The 17,438-nt window shown below is 37.5% G+C and overlaps 1 protein-coding gene across 3 annotated transcripts in view; it reads left to right on the top strand.

Moving 5' to 3' along the window:
- si:ch73-211e3.1 (mastermind-like protein 2) overlaps positions 1–17,438 on the top strand; it is a 69,988-nt gene that overhangs the window by 30,866 nt on the left and 21,684 nt on the right. For 2 of the 3 annotated variants that reach the window (XM_058782682.1, XM_058782681.1), the window contains exon 2: positions 11,654–13,306. In XM_058782682.1, coding sequence (XP_058638665.1) covers positions 11,732–13,306 — 1,575 coding nt within the window. In that variant the 5' untranslated portion in view covers positions 11,654–11,731. Of the gene's footprint in view, positions 1–10,142; positions 10,203–11,653; positions 13,307–17,438 lie in introns of all 3 variants that reach the window. The other variant, XM_058782680.1, reaches the window with a different exon arrangement.

Genomic DNA, 17,438 nt, shown 5'->3' with positions numbered 1-17,438 from the left:
TGGAACTACCCTGATTTGGTGTCAATGTGTTTGAACTGGAAAATGTTCGTGTTTTAATAAGTATTTTGTCTTGTTTTTCAGTGAAACATCTTTTTACACAATAAACCAGATTATTTACCTAATAAACAAAACTTTTTAGATATTGCATTACATGAAGATTTTTCCAATTGTTTTTCACTGGCTTATGCTTTTAAAAAGTAGTTTTAAGCCTTAAGGGTAAAAATATTATTTATATCTTCTAAAATGATTACTTTAAATGTCAGAGATTATTATTTATTTATTTGTTTGCAGGTTACTTATTTATTTTTTTGGTAATGTTATGCAGTCTTGCTTTTCTTTTTCTTCTAAAAATCTTTTTACTGGAAAATCTCAAGGTGAGATCAATAATAATAAAAATTGCATTTTATATCTTAAGTAGTGTTGCTTATCAGGTGAATTTAACAATAACTATCATTTAAAAAAATTGTTTTTGTCTGGAATATATGTCAAATATATTCAAAAAATAATTTCAATATTCAATTTTTTTGTTGTTGCTATTTTTTGTTATTTATTTTTAGTGCATCGTATGCAATGTCACTTATCAGGTGAATGAATCTTGTTTAGAATGTTTAGATATTTTTACTGGAAATCACGACAAAGATGTGCATTAAAAAAACTTTGTGGAGAAAGTGAGCGGAAAGTGCGTTTAGGGTATTCCCTCAGTCTGATCTATCTGTTACTTGTTGCTCATCATTTACTGACATCAAAACCGGAAAAACATCCTAAAGTCGCACAAACAAACATTTGCACATCGTATGAGAGTGACTATCAAGAAAGGAAAGAAAAACAAGCAGTGACTCAGAATAAAAGTGCCCCAGTTATCTAAATCTCACTCTCTCTTCCTCCTGATGAGAATTCAAGGACTTCTTCTCACACTTGAGCTTGTACGATATGTGTCGCCCTACTGCTGCTGCATGCTCATTTTAAGTCTGTAATATGTAGACATTGACTTTTTTCTTACTGGTTGGGGTGAACGACAGATGAACCCAATGAGCAGAGCGTTCAATGTGACCTGTAGGCAGACCGTATTCTTGACTAATCGATATCAAGGATGTAGGATTGTATTATTTTAAGGTGATATACAAGTGTAAGAGTGGTGAAAATGTCTTTATTTGGGCCGATTAGTTCACTTGTTGGACTTTTTTTTTTTTGGATGTGATCTACATGATTGACAGATTAAAATATAATTACTGTTTGTTTGTCTTTCTTTGTTTTAGCTGTGATTTGCTCTTTATCTCTGTGTCTCTGGCTCTTGCTCTCTGGGGTGTTGGGAAAGGGCTCACTCCCCGCTCTCCTAATCCTCTTTATCCTGTCTGAAACCTACCCCACCTGTCGTTACACATCTGGGCAAACACACACACACACACACACATTATGTGTGTTAAGTTAACACTGTCATATATAGCTAAGATTTAAAGATATAATGTATATAGTTGGCATATGGCAGTGGGAATTGGGATTCCAAATGGGCAATAAATACATGAAATGTATGAGATAATTATCATAATATGGTGTAATATTCAATCAAATGGTGAGACTTGCAGAATCAGTCACACTTTAGTGTTTAGATTATATTCAAGATAAATGACAGCACAGAAATTGTAATCAGTTCATCTCCTTATTCAATTATACACACAATTATTGCTTCCTAATTAAGATTTGAACAGCAGTGTGGGTTTCTGTGTGTTATGGGGATGCTGGTGGCTTTAAGATTGAAGATCTGGGCTAGTAATCTGTCGGTTAGCAGTTCATGAAGTGCAGAATTATTGGGATCCCCCATCACCAGTATGCCCTTGAGCAAGGAACTTAACCCTGGGCTGCTCCGAAGGGAAGAATCCCTGCAGTAAATGTGCTGTTAGTCACTTTAGGTAGGAAAATGTCTGCCTAAATGACAATAGTAAGATGTGATTTTAAGGTATTTCCCTTTAGAAATGTACTTTGACGATGCATGCTACCGTTCAAAAGTTTGGGGTCAGTAAGATATTTTTAAAATACTTTTATTCAGCAATTAAATTGATCAAAAGTAACAGTAAAGACAATAATGTTACAAAAGGTTTCTATTTCAAATAAATGTTGTTCTATGGAATTTATTATTCATTAAGAGTTCTGAAAAAATTTACCAGTTTCCACAAAAATATTAATTGGCACAACTGTTTTTAACATTGATAATAAGATGAAATGTTGCTTGAGCACAAAATTAGCATATTAGAATGATTTCTGAATGATAATGTGACACTGAAGACTGGAGTAATGGCTGCTGAAAATTCAGCTTTGCCATCACAAGAATAAATTACATTTTTAAATATATAAAAATAGACAACAGTTATTTTGAATTTCAGTCAAATTTCTCAACATTACTGTTTTACTGCATTATTGATTTAATAAATACACACTGTAAAAAATGCAACTGCACATTTTCCAGTTTACAAAACCTTTTGAGTCTCGTATACTAAAAAATACTGTTTTCTTGAAACTACATAAAAACCCTTGTCAGACCAACAAAATTACCCCAAATGTTGTCCCAACTAGTCAAACACAGTTGACTGAACAAAGAATTTCATATTGTTGAAATGTTAAGGCTTTGCGAGTTCCCAGCATGCATTGATGCAGTATGTTCAACCACTTTTATCCGTTTTCTGGATATCTTAGTCTTGTAACTTGTCTTACAAACAAAGACAATATTGTCTACTTATTGGACTAACTTAGCCATTAGTCTTTGTCATTTGTAAACAAGTAAAAAAATTCACAGAACATAATTTGAGACGCATTGGAAAAGCATTATAAGTCATTTTAACTAACAAAACTGTGTTAGCGGAACAAAAAAGAGACATGTGACTTGGGTTGAGTGAACAACTTGGTCCAAAGTTGAGTAAACTCAAAAAAGCTGTGCAGCAAGCTGCCTTGAAATTCTAAGTTAAGTCAACTTTTCATTTTTTACAGTGCAGCTTTGGTGAGCATAAAATGTCTTTTTAAAAAACTTTCAAAATCATCCCAATATCCCATATTTCCATATTCATCCCAAACTTTTGAATGGTACTGTATATATTTAAATATTTGCAATGCAGTTATTCTCATATTACATTTCTATAGAATATGTTTCACCATAGGATAGTTAGAGGATTAAAATACAAAAACATGTGAAATACACCAAGAGCTGAGATTTATTATCCCCAATATAGAAAAAAAAAATGATTCTACAAATTTTGCCTCTGTTTAAGAGTCAGCAAAATCAGTATGACCCTTTAACCTCAGCTTATTAGCAGAGAGTTGAGAGAATAGTTCCAATTCTCTTTGTTTAGATGAATTACTAATCAAGCCATAATATATTTCTAGCTTTATGTGGACTGCTTTTCATACAGCCTAATGCATATATAAATGAATATAACTTTTTACACTACTCTTCACTCGACAAACTGTCATTAATACATTAATACAATATATTTTTTTCTTAGTTAACATTTATGTAACTAGACAGGTCACGTCTTAACAAATGCTTATCTGCAAGGTCATCCTGTTTGTGAGATGAGCGTTTGTGCTCGTGCCGCAAAAGACAGAGTTTGAGGCAGAAAGCATCACCAGAGCCGAGCAGAAGACACCAACACACACACACTCACGGCGCACGCTCACACTAATGCAGTGGCGCATGGCTGCCGGGCTATTCTTTGTTTATTAGCATATCTAGATGACAGTGGCATCGCAGAGGCAGCGGTAATTAAGGGCACAACAATGGAAACAGTAATGATGATTGGCATACCATTACATGCCACAGGGAAGGAAGGAGGGAGAGAGGAAAAGAGAAAAAGAGTGCAGTGGGAAAAGAGATAAATTAAGAAAGCTTGCTCTTTTAATCTCAGCAGGGCTACTACCTCAGTGTGCATGCGGGTCTGTGCGTGGGTGTGCACGTGTGTGTTTGCTCTCTTGTTCGCCTGTGTGTAAATATGCGCCAGCTCGTTTACTTTCGCTGGGAAGTCGCTTGTTTTCCTTTCCCCTCCCTGTCACACAAGCACACTGATTTCTTTGAGATGGCTTATTCAGAGAGGAGGGGTTTTCTTTCACCCCGTCTCACCTCTCCTAGCTTTTACTGCTTTAAAACACTCTATCCTCTTAAGTGTCTCATCATATTTCATGCTAAAAGTCTACTTTTGCTCCCTGAGTATTTGTGACTTTTACATTTCACACTAGCATTGTTTTGCGCTTACAGGAAACATTTGTGCCGCATGAAAATTCTCTCATTATGTACTGAAATCTAAATGTTATTTGTATAATTTACCTTAATGTTGTTGTAAACCTGCATGACTTTCTGCAACTCAAACTAAATGTTTGAGCAATATCCTGATCTGTCTTTTCCACACTATTGTCCAAACGTTTGGGTGAGTATGTTTTTTTAATAGTTTTATTCAGCAAGGATGCATTAAATTGATCAAACATTGTAAAGACATTCATAATATTAAAAATTATTTTTATTTGAAATGAATGTTGACGTTCAGTCATCATTAGGCAGTACAACTGTTTTCAAGATTGATAATAATAACAAATGTTATTCACCAAATCGGCCTATTAAAATGACTTTTAAAGGGTCATGTGACACTGAAGATATAATGAAAATATATTAAAATAGAAATAAATACTATAAATATTTTGTGTATTGTAGTAAATTGTAATATTTCACAATATTACTGATTTTAATGTTTTTATTAAATAAATGCAGCTTTGGTGAGACTTTATAAACATTATAAAATCTTACAGACCCCGACCTACTAAAACAGTAGTGTGTGTAATGAAAGTGAATGAGAACTGGGGCTACAAGCTACAAAATGACAAAAAAATATATACCAAAGTAATCCAAATGGCACACTCACATTCCAAGTCATGTGATAGCAATTATGTGAGGAACCGACTGAAATTTAAGTCATTATTCACAAATAATCATACTCTCCAATGAGATTTAACCACTATGGTCCGAGTCAGTGAGTCAAACTAAAGAACCAGATTTACCAATTTATATCAGAGTTATCTGAACTGGGTCAAATGATTAATTGAAAACATCTGACTTAAAAGAACAAACTAGACATTATTCTCTTGTGAAGTTATTAATGTGCCAAGGACAGCAAGTGCAGATAACACAATTTTCAGTGAATAACATCTTAAATGCCAGTCTTTTTAATGATATCCTTGATATTAGGATTTGAATATAGCACATAAGTTGTATGGGCTATTTTTATGATGCTTTTGTGACCTTTTAGAAACTGGCAGCCCCAGTCCTCATTAACTTTCATTATTTTGAAAAGAGAAAAGAGAGTTGCCAAGATATTAATCAAAAATTCGCCTTTTGTGTTCCACAGAGGAAAGAACGTTGACTAAACAATGACATTTTTGGGTTTAATTTTCTCACAGGGATCAGAAAAGTACCTCTATCTCAGCACCTCTTTGAGGGTGTTTGTCTTTGTGAGCGTATGAGAGGTTGACTATGTGTTTTCCGGCACACACACATATACACACACATTAGGCGTGTTTATGTTGGTGTATGAGACGAAACGCTGTTTATATGCGCAAAAAGTGTCTCCAGACCCCTCCCATTCTGTTTCTCTTGGCACAGACCCTCCCTCTGCCCTACTCTGTATCTCTATCTTTCTTTCTCTTGCACACGCACTCCTCATCCTGTTTCTGTGTTCTCTAACAAGAGGGACTGTCCTTAATTACCCTCTTTGTACAGTAAAACGTACGGGTAGAAGTAGCTTTCTTGAAAATCTTCCTCTTAACCCTTTGATGCACTACATGGGTCTAAAGTGACCCGTCTGAGTTTATTTTTTCTATATCTTTGCAAGAAATTCATTTCACCGTTCAGAATTAAAGGGAATTCCTCAATTAACTTGTTTTTGATCATTACATATTCTTATTTTTCTTTTTTCTTTCTTACTTTTTGAATAAAAACTGTTTTTGTGTCACTACCCTTCTAATGCACAACATGGGTCTAAAATGACCCGTATTCATTTCCTATGTTATTTCAGCCATGGCTGAGAGTTTCTTTGCTGAATCTTTAAAAGAAATGCATTTTATAATTAATTTTTCCAGATATTCATTAAATATCTTGTTTTTGATTTCCACAAATCATTGTTTATTTTTCCTTTCTTCACTTTATAAAAAAAAAAAAAACTGTTTTTGTATTTCTACATCAATTTTACATACATGGGTCAAAAATGACCCATAGAGAAACCTTTGATTATTTGCTATTTTTTTGCAAGTAGGAACACATTTACTGCAGAAAACTATTCACCTGCCCCACATTTCACAACCCAACATGGCTGCTTTTGTATAACTGATGCATTTAGTCTTATTTTATCATTTATTACCACAGAAAATATTTGATATACTGTGGAAGATAACTGGACATAATATTTGAATGTTAAGGTTACCTTGACCTTGAAATGTCCAATACTATTAACTAGCTTGTTTTTGACATATATTCTAATGTTAGCTAGGTCAACAAATAATAGTCAAAATAATATATTATATACACGTATATATCATTGCTGTCAGGCAGAAACCTTGTATCTCCATATTTCATCATTTTTATTTTTTGTCATAAATAAGTGCTAATGGTCACCCTTTATGTCTGTCAGTGTTTCTGAAAAGTAATGATTTTGGACATACAAGGTTTCAGTCTGACAGCGACAATATATAATCAGGATATACATGATCAACTGCTTGTTGTGCACTCTTTATCTAGAGTGTTAGTATGGCTGATCCCAGACATTCTAGATTAACGGCTGAAATGTTTGTAGAGATGCTACATGATGAGGAAGATCAGACAATTCTTAGTCCTGGTTCAGAGTCTGAAATATCTGATGCTGATGACCTAGACTATATGTCACCAGGTCAGTCTGGAGTTGTGGGTGTAAATCCAGCTCTCCTAGATAAAGAAGACTCTGTGATGACATTGAAGACTTATCTGATCAGTCCTCTGAAGAGGAAACTCAGACCCAGTCCAATAGATTGAGTAAAAATGGTTTGCACCTATTCACGTAAGCGGAGAACACGGAGGTGGCCCATGGTGCTATGATGCAATGTGCTGGATGTTGCCACCCTCAATGCTTACACCAGGGGCTTTCAATGTTGGTCCTAGAGAGCCACAGTCCTGCAGACTTCAGCTCCAACCCTAATCAAACACACCTGAACAAGCTAATCAAGGTCTAAGGGTTACTGGAAAGCTAGAGGCAGGTGAGTTTTTATCAAGGTTGAAGCAAAACTCTGTAGGGCTCTGGCTCTCCAGGACAGATGCTGACCACCCCTGGCCTACACCAACTTCACTGAACAACACCCTGATTACATAGGTGGTGTGCCCAATGCATGACAGCTATTCATCAAGGAGCTGGTCAAAGAGCTTGTGGTGCCACATATGAAGAGGTGCTTGGAGGGCAGGCCCCACCTTCAGAACCATATGACAGAGGCAATGGAAAGATGTGGGATAAAAACAAAACATAGCCACCACCCGGCCTCAGATATACATCAGGCAGAACGGTCAATCAAAGAGGAAGAGGTCCAGGATCTCTGGTGTTCAGTGTCAGGCCTGTGTGCAAGGAGCACAAACCTGTAGTTGTCATTTGTGAGGCATGTAAGCACTGAGATGGCAGTTTGAGATAGCACTGTACCTTTATGATTTTATTTTGTTAGTTTTATTTTCATCTATTCTGTCACATTCACTACAGTTGCACTACAGACAGTTCAATTTCAGTGTTATCGGTTATCAGCGATGTGCGTACGTTATGTGTGACAAAATGGCAAATAAACATATTCAAAGTGTTAAATGTGTTGGTCTAAATAACTGCTAAAATAATTATTTTAACAAAATATCTTTTATTCTTTTGTTTTTTCATGCTTGCATAGATGGGTCATTTTTGACCCATGTGTGTAAACTTGATGTATTAACACAAACCCTAGGGGAAAAAACTAAATATTAATTTGTGGTCATTGTAAAAAATATATTTTGAATATTCATGGATCATGGAATTTATAGATCAGGGAATATTAAATGCTGAAATAAACTGATTTCAAAAGATAAAACAAGAAAATTCCCAGTGAAGCATGAAATAACATAGGAAATGAATACGGGTCATTTTAGACCCATGTTGTGCATTAGAAGGGGTTTTCATAGCGTGTGCATCAAAGGGTTAATCATTTCTCAGATAACCTGCTCTCCACAAACCAAAAGGGAATATATTTGGGCTCTTCTGAACTGAGTTTTCACTGAATTCATGTTTTTCTAATTAGTCACTGCACATTCAGTGAACATTACTTAAATTATTTAGAATTGTGGTAAGCTGTGAAATCCGGTTAGTTGATTAATGGTGGTGGTTGAAGTTAAACGAACTTTTTATGAATAGTCATTTGAATTACTGTGAGTCATTTAAGATAATAATGTGTCAAAGATTCCATAACTTTGTCTTATCATCTGTGAAGAGTCCAAAAGCTTCTGAATCATTGATTCGTTTCAGATGACTGCACAGACAGGGACACAGTGGTTGAATAATCAGCCGTAGCAGAGGTGGATCGATAGCAGCCGTCATGGAAAGCTGTGTGTGTGGACATGACAGCGAGGTCCAGACACAAGAGGAATGAAGGATGAAGAAACAAATATAATAGCCTAGAAAGAATCTTACGCAGACCTGTTATTTACAAATGATTCGAATGCACAAAACCAGGAATTCTAAGTAGTTGGAGTATAAGAACATGAGTAAATTCTAGTGCCTCTTACTGCTAATCAGTACTAATTTTAGATAGGCTTTTTATTAGATGCAGCATAAATACATTTTAAGATGAAGAGATAACTTACAAATTGTAATCCGTTACTGATTCCACTTAGCGTTAGGGTTAGCTTGTAATCTATTACATTACACACTTTTGTTCTATAATCAGGTTACTTTTTGATTACTTTTAGATTACTTTTGACCTAACTTGTTTATCACATTGATTTAAATAGGAAAATCTTGTTCCATGTTGATATAAAAATACAAAGAGAAAGGAGATATATTCCATTCATGGTTATTAACAACATGAAGTGCATTAATCCGACTACAATGGTTGAGCTGTATGTTATTGATTCACTACATAACGGATGACTCTAATTAGTGAATCAAACTGAATTAATTCTTGTAGTAGGTTCTGTGGTGGTGTTGCTGTGCCACTGAATAAGTAATGCAGGGAACTCTTTGAGAATGTTTTAGTACAGTATGCATTGCAGGTGCTAATGGAATTGAATGTCATTCATGCCATCCAATGTCAATCATGGTTTTGACATGGTATGCAGTCCAGTGAACATTGGAACATGGTGTGCATTTTTGTAGTTTTTGTTGGTTTTTATTGATTGTTAAGGTAGTATTTTATTGATAATTCTTAGTATTGGTGATGGTGGCTGTAGTATTTTTACTAGGCATTGTTCTAATTGACACTTTGGTCTCTGGTACTATTTGATGCTTTTTATTTTAATCTCAATACCCACCAAATCCATCAACCCAATTACTAAAATTTACCATTACACGCACTCAGACTGCACTAATTTACTAATCCCCTCTCATCACGGTACCATTCTGTTTGTTTAGCATCCTGCATGTGTGTACAGTATATGTGTGATTTTGTGTGTGTGTGTGTGTGTGTGTGTGTGTGTGTATTCAGTGCAGCTTTAATGAGAATCAGAACAATGCAATCAGATGTATGCCTTACCAGCCATAATTATGAGGAATATGCACAGCAGTGTGGATGATAGGTTTGCTCCCTCTCTCTCTCTCTCTCTTGCCAGCGCTCTGTGCTGACAGATGGTTGTGTCAGTCATAATGGGACAAATCCGATCGCTACCGAATGAAAGGCGTCCCTCCAGCAGAGAGAAAGAGAGAGAGAGAGAGAGAGAGACAGTCGATGTGTCTGTATTGATGTGTTTACTCGGGGTGAAATTGGCATCCATTAGAGAGAGAATTGTGTGTGTATGTGTGTGTGTGTTTCAGTGAGAATACAGGCTCTAAAATGAAGGCTGCATTAATTCATATTCTGTTACACATGCACAGACACTCTTCCTTTTCGTCATGTGTTCACACTGTCTCTTTTTCAAACAGATACACACACACATGCACGGCAGGGTGGACTGCGCAGACAGCTTGGCGATGCCGGGGAAGGTGTGTCTCCAGAGTTCCATTGTTCTAGTCAGAGAGGAATCTATGTGGAAAACCTCCTAGATAAAAAGGGGGTGGGGAATGGGGGGATGAAGGAAGAGAAAGGAGGAAAGAGTGCTTTTGTAGGAAGTGGTCTAGCAGTGTCCACAAGCCAGCTTCTTGGGAAGGGGGTGAGAGGTGTAGTGTTTATATATTCCTGTATTGTATCTAGGCGGATACAATGTAGGGAGCTGTCAAGAATGTTTTTTCTATATGATATGTACAAGGCAATATTCTGTAATGGTTTTCCCAATGGCTTTTACAAGCCTGAGAAAGAGCTTAAAAATGGATAATGGTGTCAGGATCCTCATAAAATAGAGAGAATGCAGAAGAAGAAACAAGAATGAAAAAATACTGCACATTCTTCTGCAGCTGGAATGTTACAGTAAATTATTCATCCCGTCAAGAATCCATTTCTTTGGAGGTCTCTCTTCATTCGTCTCTCTATCTCTGTCTTTCTCAATTTTTCTATAAGTTTAAAAGTGCCATGGAACACACAGGATTTCTAGCCGCACTGGGACTAAAATCCACCAAGACTTTGTCTTTCCAGCCATCTCCTCTCTCTCTCTCTCTCTTACTCTTACTCTCTCTGTCTTTTTGTACCTCTCTTTTGGGAGTCCACTAGTCTCTTAAACGATAAATAAAAATGCTAAAAATGTGTTGCTCTCATGAACTGAACTGCTAATACATGATTTTTCTGGTTTATTTTGTAAGACCAGAATGAACACTTGCTATTTTAGTTTACTAGCATTCTGTTTTAAGTTTAATTCAGTGCTTTGCTTTGATAATAGGAGTTCCTTGGAGGCCACACATCTAAAAACCGCCCAGGCTATGTCTTTTATATTATGTGACTTGCAAGTTTGCAAACATCTTCATTCTGAATGTGAATGAGGTGCTTTTGATTGGCAGCTCTTTAGACTTAATCCGCTAAGAGGGCTCTCCAGAGGGCTAGAATTGGGGAGGATGGGGTAAGAGAGAAGGCGTTCAGGGTGCTGACCTACGCACTAATGGAAACGGTCTGCTGAATGATCCCACTTTTGGCACCATTGGACAACAGCTGGGCCCTTGGAAGGCTCAGACCCAAAAAAGCCCATTTTGGAAACAGGCATTCATACTGGTAGTGTTTGAAAGATAGAGCCTTGAGATCCCTACAGACCATTTGTGGGCAGTAACAGACCAGTCAGCTTATGGTAACGATCAAGTTGTTGCCAAAAAACTAAATATATACTTGAGAAACGTGAATGAATGTCCAGATTTGGACTCTTAGTAAATGTTGTCGCATAACATTAAACAATTCTGGTTAGCAATCTTTTGTGGGGTTTTTTTGTTTGTTTGTTTTTTTGAAGGTCACCTTTCTGTTTTCCTTGAAGCAACTTGCTGTGATAAAAAGGCTGTGTCTTTCTGTGTCTCCACAGCTGCCAGGATCCCTGAAGAGGAAATTGACTGGGGCCGTCGAGAGTTCTGCATCACTAAACGGGGTCTCTGACACGTCTATGACCCAGGGAGGTGGCAAACGACTATGTCTGGAAGATGTCACCCTGGCCATGGGCCCCAGCTACCCTCAGCCCCCATTCCCTTCTGGGATGGGCAACCAGGGGGGTGTTCTGGAAGCTACTCGACTGAACAGCAACAATAATAATTTGGGCTCTCCATATTCCGTACCCCCAAATGCTAGTCCTGGATCAACACCAGGTACCGGGGGAGGCTCAGGGGGCTTGACAAGTAACTTCAACCCCAATGGGAGTTCGGCCACTCCTTCGGTGGAACAAGAACTGCAGGAGATTTTGGATGAACTTACAAAGAACCCTGATCCCTCTTTACCAGAGCTTGACATTGAGAAGATCTTAGGAAAAGAAAGTGATGAACAGGCAAGTACAGCTGGAGGTTTTGTCCACCCAGAAGGTAATGGCACCCCCAAAAGATCTCCACAGAGACAGTCACACCTGGAGGCCCACCTCACTCAGTCCCCTGGTTTCTCTCAAGCTGGGTCACCTCAAGTGGGTCCAAGTCCTGCTGGGGCACCATATACTCTACCACATCCTTCCAAACCAGTTCCGTCTCCACTCTCAGCATCACCCCTGTCCTCCTCCTCTTCACAAGGGCAAAATCAAGCACGGTCACCCATGCTTTCTGCCGCCCTATCAAGCCGGCCCGGATCCAACTGGCATGAAGTGTCCCGGGCTCAACAGCTTCAGCAGATGGCATCGAATAGTAAGCATCATTCTAACAACAGTGCAGGTCCCCCACCTGCACAGTCGGGGTTGTCTGGATTGGGCCAGCAGAGTACTTCTTGGGCTGGTCCCTCTCCACCTTACCGACCAGGGGATAAACTGCCTAACTCATCACCTCATCAGCAGCCCTTCAGCCCAGCAGGAAATATTCAGAGCCCCCAGAGTTCTCTAATCTCTAGCATGGCTCCAGCCCCATCAACCGGGCCTTCACCACCCTACAGGCCAGAAAAGCTAGCCAGCCCAGCAATTGCTCAGCCCCCTTTCAGCCCCCAGAACAGCATTCTGTCTGGAAATGCCCCACCAGGAGTTTCTGGCACTGCAATCCAAGGTTCTCAGGCAAGTTATCTTCCTGGTGTTGCCCCAACATCAAACAACACTCGACCATCACCTCCTTACCGACCAGATAAACATCCCAGTCCAGCTGGGCAATGCCAAGCAGGAACGCAACCTCCCACACAAGGACATCTTTTCAACTCACAAAATAATCAAGCACCTGCAATGTCTAGTCAGCTGTTCAAGGCCATCACATCCAACCAGCCACCCAGTAGCCTCAAGCTCCTAATGCAGGCGCAAGGAAAACCCTCACAGCTGCAACTAAACAAGACCACCACAGCTGGTATGGGTCCAGAACCATACACTTTCAACAACACCAAGCCGTTACGACATTTTGACCCCGATCCCTCAGTGGCCAAGCTGGGTCCTCTGGCTGTGGGAGGATATCGCAATGCTAGCATGCAACCCACGACGCCCACCTCAGCCACAGGACATGGGCATCTTCTTCCACTGCGCATGCAAAGGGGGATGCCTGCTGGTGGTATTGTGCCTCACTGCAGAGATGTGAGTACTGATTCTTGCTTGTTAAACCTGTGCGTAAAATGTCATATATTGCAAAACATATTTTCACAAATAACATCAGACAGTCAGACAGCTGGTTTAAAACTCAACTTTTGATATGAGCTTAAGGATTTTCATTACGTGCAGGACTAGTGCTTTCTTTGTCTAACTTGATGTGTTTAGCCACATGAGACTGATACTTTAATTTAAAAGGGTTAGTTTACCCAAAAATGAAAATTCTGTCATTTAATTACTCACCCTCAGGTCGTTCCAAACCCGCAAGATCTTAGTTCATCTTTGGAACACAAATTAAGATATTTTTGATGAAATTTGAGAGCTTTCTGACCCTACATAGACAGCAATGCAACTGACACATTCAAAGCCTAGAAAGGTAGTAATGACATCGTTAAAATAGTCACCATGTGCACCATGTGTGTGTTCTACGTCAAAACACCGGGCTCCTGTGTCAGCAACATCACACGCAAGCGTCGTGGTACTCTTGTAAACGCGCGTTGAAGACTTGACATGGAAGAGAAGAAATAGCTTTTTTTTTGCACAATTCTCGCTGCTTCATAACATTTACAGTTGAACCACTGATGTCACATGGACTATTTTAACAATGTCCTCATTACATTTCTGGGCCTTGAACACGGTATTTCCACTGCTGTCTATGCTGGGTCAAAAAAACTCTCGGATTTCATCAAAAATATCTTAATTTGTGTTCCTAAGATGAACGAAGGTCTTACGGGTTTGAAAGATGATGGTGAGATATTACTGACAGCATTTTCATTTTGATTGGACTCTCCCTTTAAGTACAGGTGATAGATTGATCAGACTGTGATGCATCTGTGTTGTCTTCATAATTCTTGTTTTGTAAAGTCGACAGACAGAAAAAGACAAAAGAATTACATTTAGACAGGGCTTCTATAATTACACAATTAAAAATCAAAATATACAAGAAGAGAGAATTAAATCCCTGATTTTTCCATTAGCTTGTGGAGCTTTGGGTATGCTCACTTCATACAGGGGGAGACTGTTTCTGAAAGATGGAGTGGGCACCCTGTGGTGTGTACCATGGGAAGGGAGGGGAGTGGGTGTTCCGACTCTGATGTGTGTATAAGGGGGGCAGTTGGGAAGCTCCAAAGGTTAATTGAATGGACAGCTGAACAGAGAGTGAAGGAATGTGAGTCTTTGTATGTGATTAGCATTCATGCTAAGAGGCTGAATATGCTCTGTCCATCTCTGTTAATTAGGATAAGGCCAAAAAAATTTTGTTCTGTTTTTTAGTTGTTTTGCTAGTGTATCATGTCTAAAAAGATCAAAATCAAAAAAGAGAAGAAAAAAAGCCACATTTTAAGTTATTTGTTTTGTGCAACCTGAGAGAAAACTTGATTTTGCTCTGAAGTGAGAGTATGTGTGTTTGTTTACACAGTAAAGAGCAAAGGCTTTGTGACTGTGTGTATGTGAGTGTGTTTGTATATCCGTGCAAACGAGAGAAAGACAGTGTGTGCAAATGTGTGTGACTATAGAGTTTCAAAGTACCGCTGTGCATTCTGTTTCCCTGCATGGCGGTCTGTTTGAAGACAGAGTCCCCCTCTTTCAGCCCAGTAGTCCTCTTTCATCACACCAATAAAAGATAATGAATTTTAGAGGAGACTGAGATTGAGGAAGAAAGAGAAAAGGGGGCCGGTTTCTTTAGTGTCTTGGCATGCATGGTTGCAAACTAAAGAGGGACTCAAAACTTCTATCCCCCAATCTGACTGGCTGTCTTTCTCTCTCTCTCTCTCTCTCTCTCACACACACACACACACACAATCAGAGTTATTCACAACCACATTTAACAACTCAACTCACAATGATTTTTGTTTATGATAAGAGATTAGATTTTTGTCCATCTTTTAGTAATTTCTAATCTTGGACATTTTTAATTAAACATTGTTAGTTAACCGAAGTTGCATTGCTTGAGTTTAACATTTATAAATATATAAAATTTTATACAAATACACACAATACAAATTATATTTTAATAAATGTATTTATATTTATCACATACAGTATTTTATAATTACATAATATTTACGTATTATAAATACACTTATAATATATTTATGTAAAAATATATAATATGTACTTATATATAACTAAATGAATAAACTTACACAAGTAATACACAAGTAACCACTAAATAGGAAAGTGTTTGTAATTGTTTTGGTAAAACTGTGTGACGTGTCTTATAATAAACACACCATGTACGTCTATTTCCTCGAGGAGCATAAACGGGTAGAAAACAAAAGTTTGATTGTTAGAAAGAAAGAATTGTTGATTGTAAAGAAAGATTCATGATTCACAAGAAATATACAGCAACACAGGTATTTTCCCAGCAGGAGCAGCTTTCTCGTAGTCGTTGACTCAAGTGGGGATTCCCTCCTCCCACTGAACACCTCTCTGTCATGCTTACAGTTTGTGGAGGAAGTCTGTTTGTCTGTGAGCTCAGAAGCAGAAGTGAGATTGCCTTTTTTTTTATCTTTGTAACCTCTCTGACACTCCTCAATTAGAGAAAGTAAGAAAAATCTTCAGAGCGATGAATTTATTGTAAAAAGCCCAGAACCAGGAAGAAGCGAGAAAGAAAGTGAAGAGGATGGGGACAAGAGTTGTTAAATGTCGAGAAAGTAAATTTCTATGTGGGATTTTAGAACAAACACATTTTCTCCTCGTCTTGCTGTCTGTTTGTAGTCAGTTCCAGTTACCTAGATATGAAAAATCCTTTTATCCTTTCCTCTACTTGCCTTTTTGACATCGGTGACAAATTCTTTGTTTCACTCTGTCTCTTTGTGCTTTCCCCCCCCCATTTTTTGCTGTCTTCTGTGCCTTGGTGTGACAGATTGGATAACCCTAGAGGGGTGTGTGTGTGTGTGTGTGTGTGTGTGAGAGAAAGAGAGAGAGGTATATTTGCCCTCACAGTAGCAGTGGACACTTGACCACATGTACTGAATATAGACACTCTCTCTCACAAAGCCTACAGGCTATAAACATGCCTGATTTGTGTTTGTGGTGTGTGTGCTGTCATATAAGCATAGCTGCTTCTGTCCACCTCTCTGTGTGTTTAAGTGGTCATTTGGTCTTTGCTCATGCACGAGGAGAACCTCAGGTGTGGTTTTATCTGATTGGTTTATGTGACTAGAGACCTTTTTAATGTCATTTCTCTCATTCCAAATTAATGTTTAAGTGACTCAGTGGATCTGAGGTCAGAAGGAAAGCGTTTGAGTAATGTTAAAGCGCAGTGGAGATGTGGTTGAATGGTGGAGAGAGTTGAATTTATAGGGGTTGAGGAACTGTGCTGCCTCTACTGTTTATAGTATCAACTTTGATCTCTGCTAAAAGTTCATTAAATATAGAGTTGTTGATAATCAGATGATTTGATTTTGAAAGAATTGAATCAGAAATGTTGATTATAAAAAGATTCTGTTGAGACTTTTCATGTCAAACTACAGTCATCTTTTTAAAGTATACTTGAAACAAAACACAAGGATTAAATGTTAATATCCCACCATTAACAATCTCCACCAGTGTCATTGTAGTATTATTTAAATACTGTTATAGCATTTATTAATTTAGCTTAAATTATATATTTTTTATATTTTCAGTTTTCATTTTAATACTGTAAGTTTTAATTTTGTTACGTCATTTTTATTTTTATTTTCATTTTTTCTATTTTTCTATTTTTATTAGTGCTGGGCAACGATTAATCGCGATTAATCGCATCCAAAATAAGTTTTTGTGTACATAATATATGTGTGTGTACTGTTTATATTTATTATGTATATGTAAATACACACACATGCATGTATATATTTAAGAAAAATATGTTATGTTTATATATGAAATATATTTGTATATAATAAAAATAATATGAATATAAATATATACATGTAAATAAATTTTAAATATTTTCAAAATATATACTGTATGTGTGTGTCTTTATATATACATAATAATAAATATACACAGTACACACACACACATTAAATAAACAAAAACTTTTATTTTGGTGCAATTAATCATGATTAATCATTCCCCAGCACTATTTTTATAGCTTTAATTTATTTTTATTTCGGTTTTTGTTGTATGAAAATTA

Source organism: Onychostoma macrolepis, chromosome 07, assembly GCF_012432095.1.
Source record: "Onychostoma macrolepis isolate SWU-2019 chromosome 07, ASM1243209v1, whole genome shotgun sequence".
Lineage (NCBI taxonomy): Eukaryota > Metazoa > Chordata > Actinopteri > Cypriniformes > Cyprinidae > Onychostoma > Onychostoma macrolepis.
This window is presented reverse-complemented; position numbering and strand designations above follow the sequence as displayed.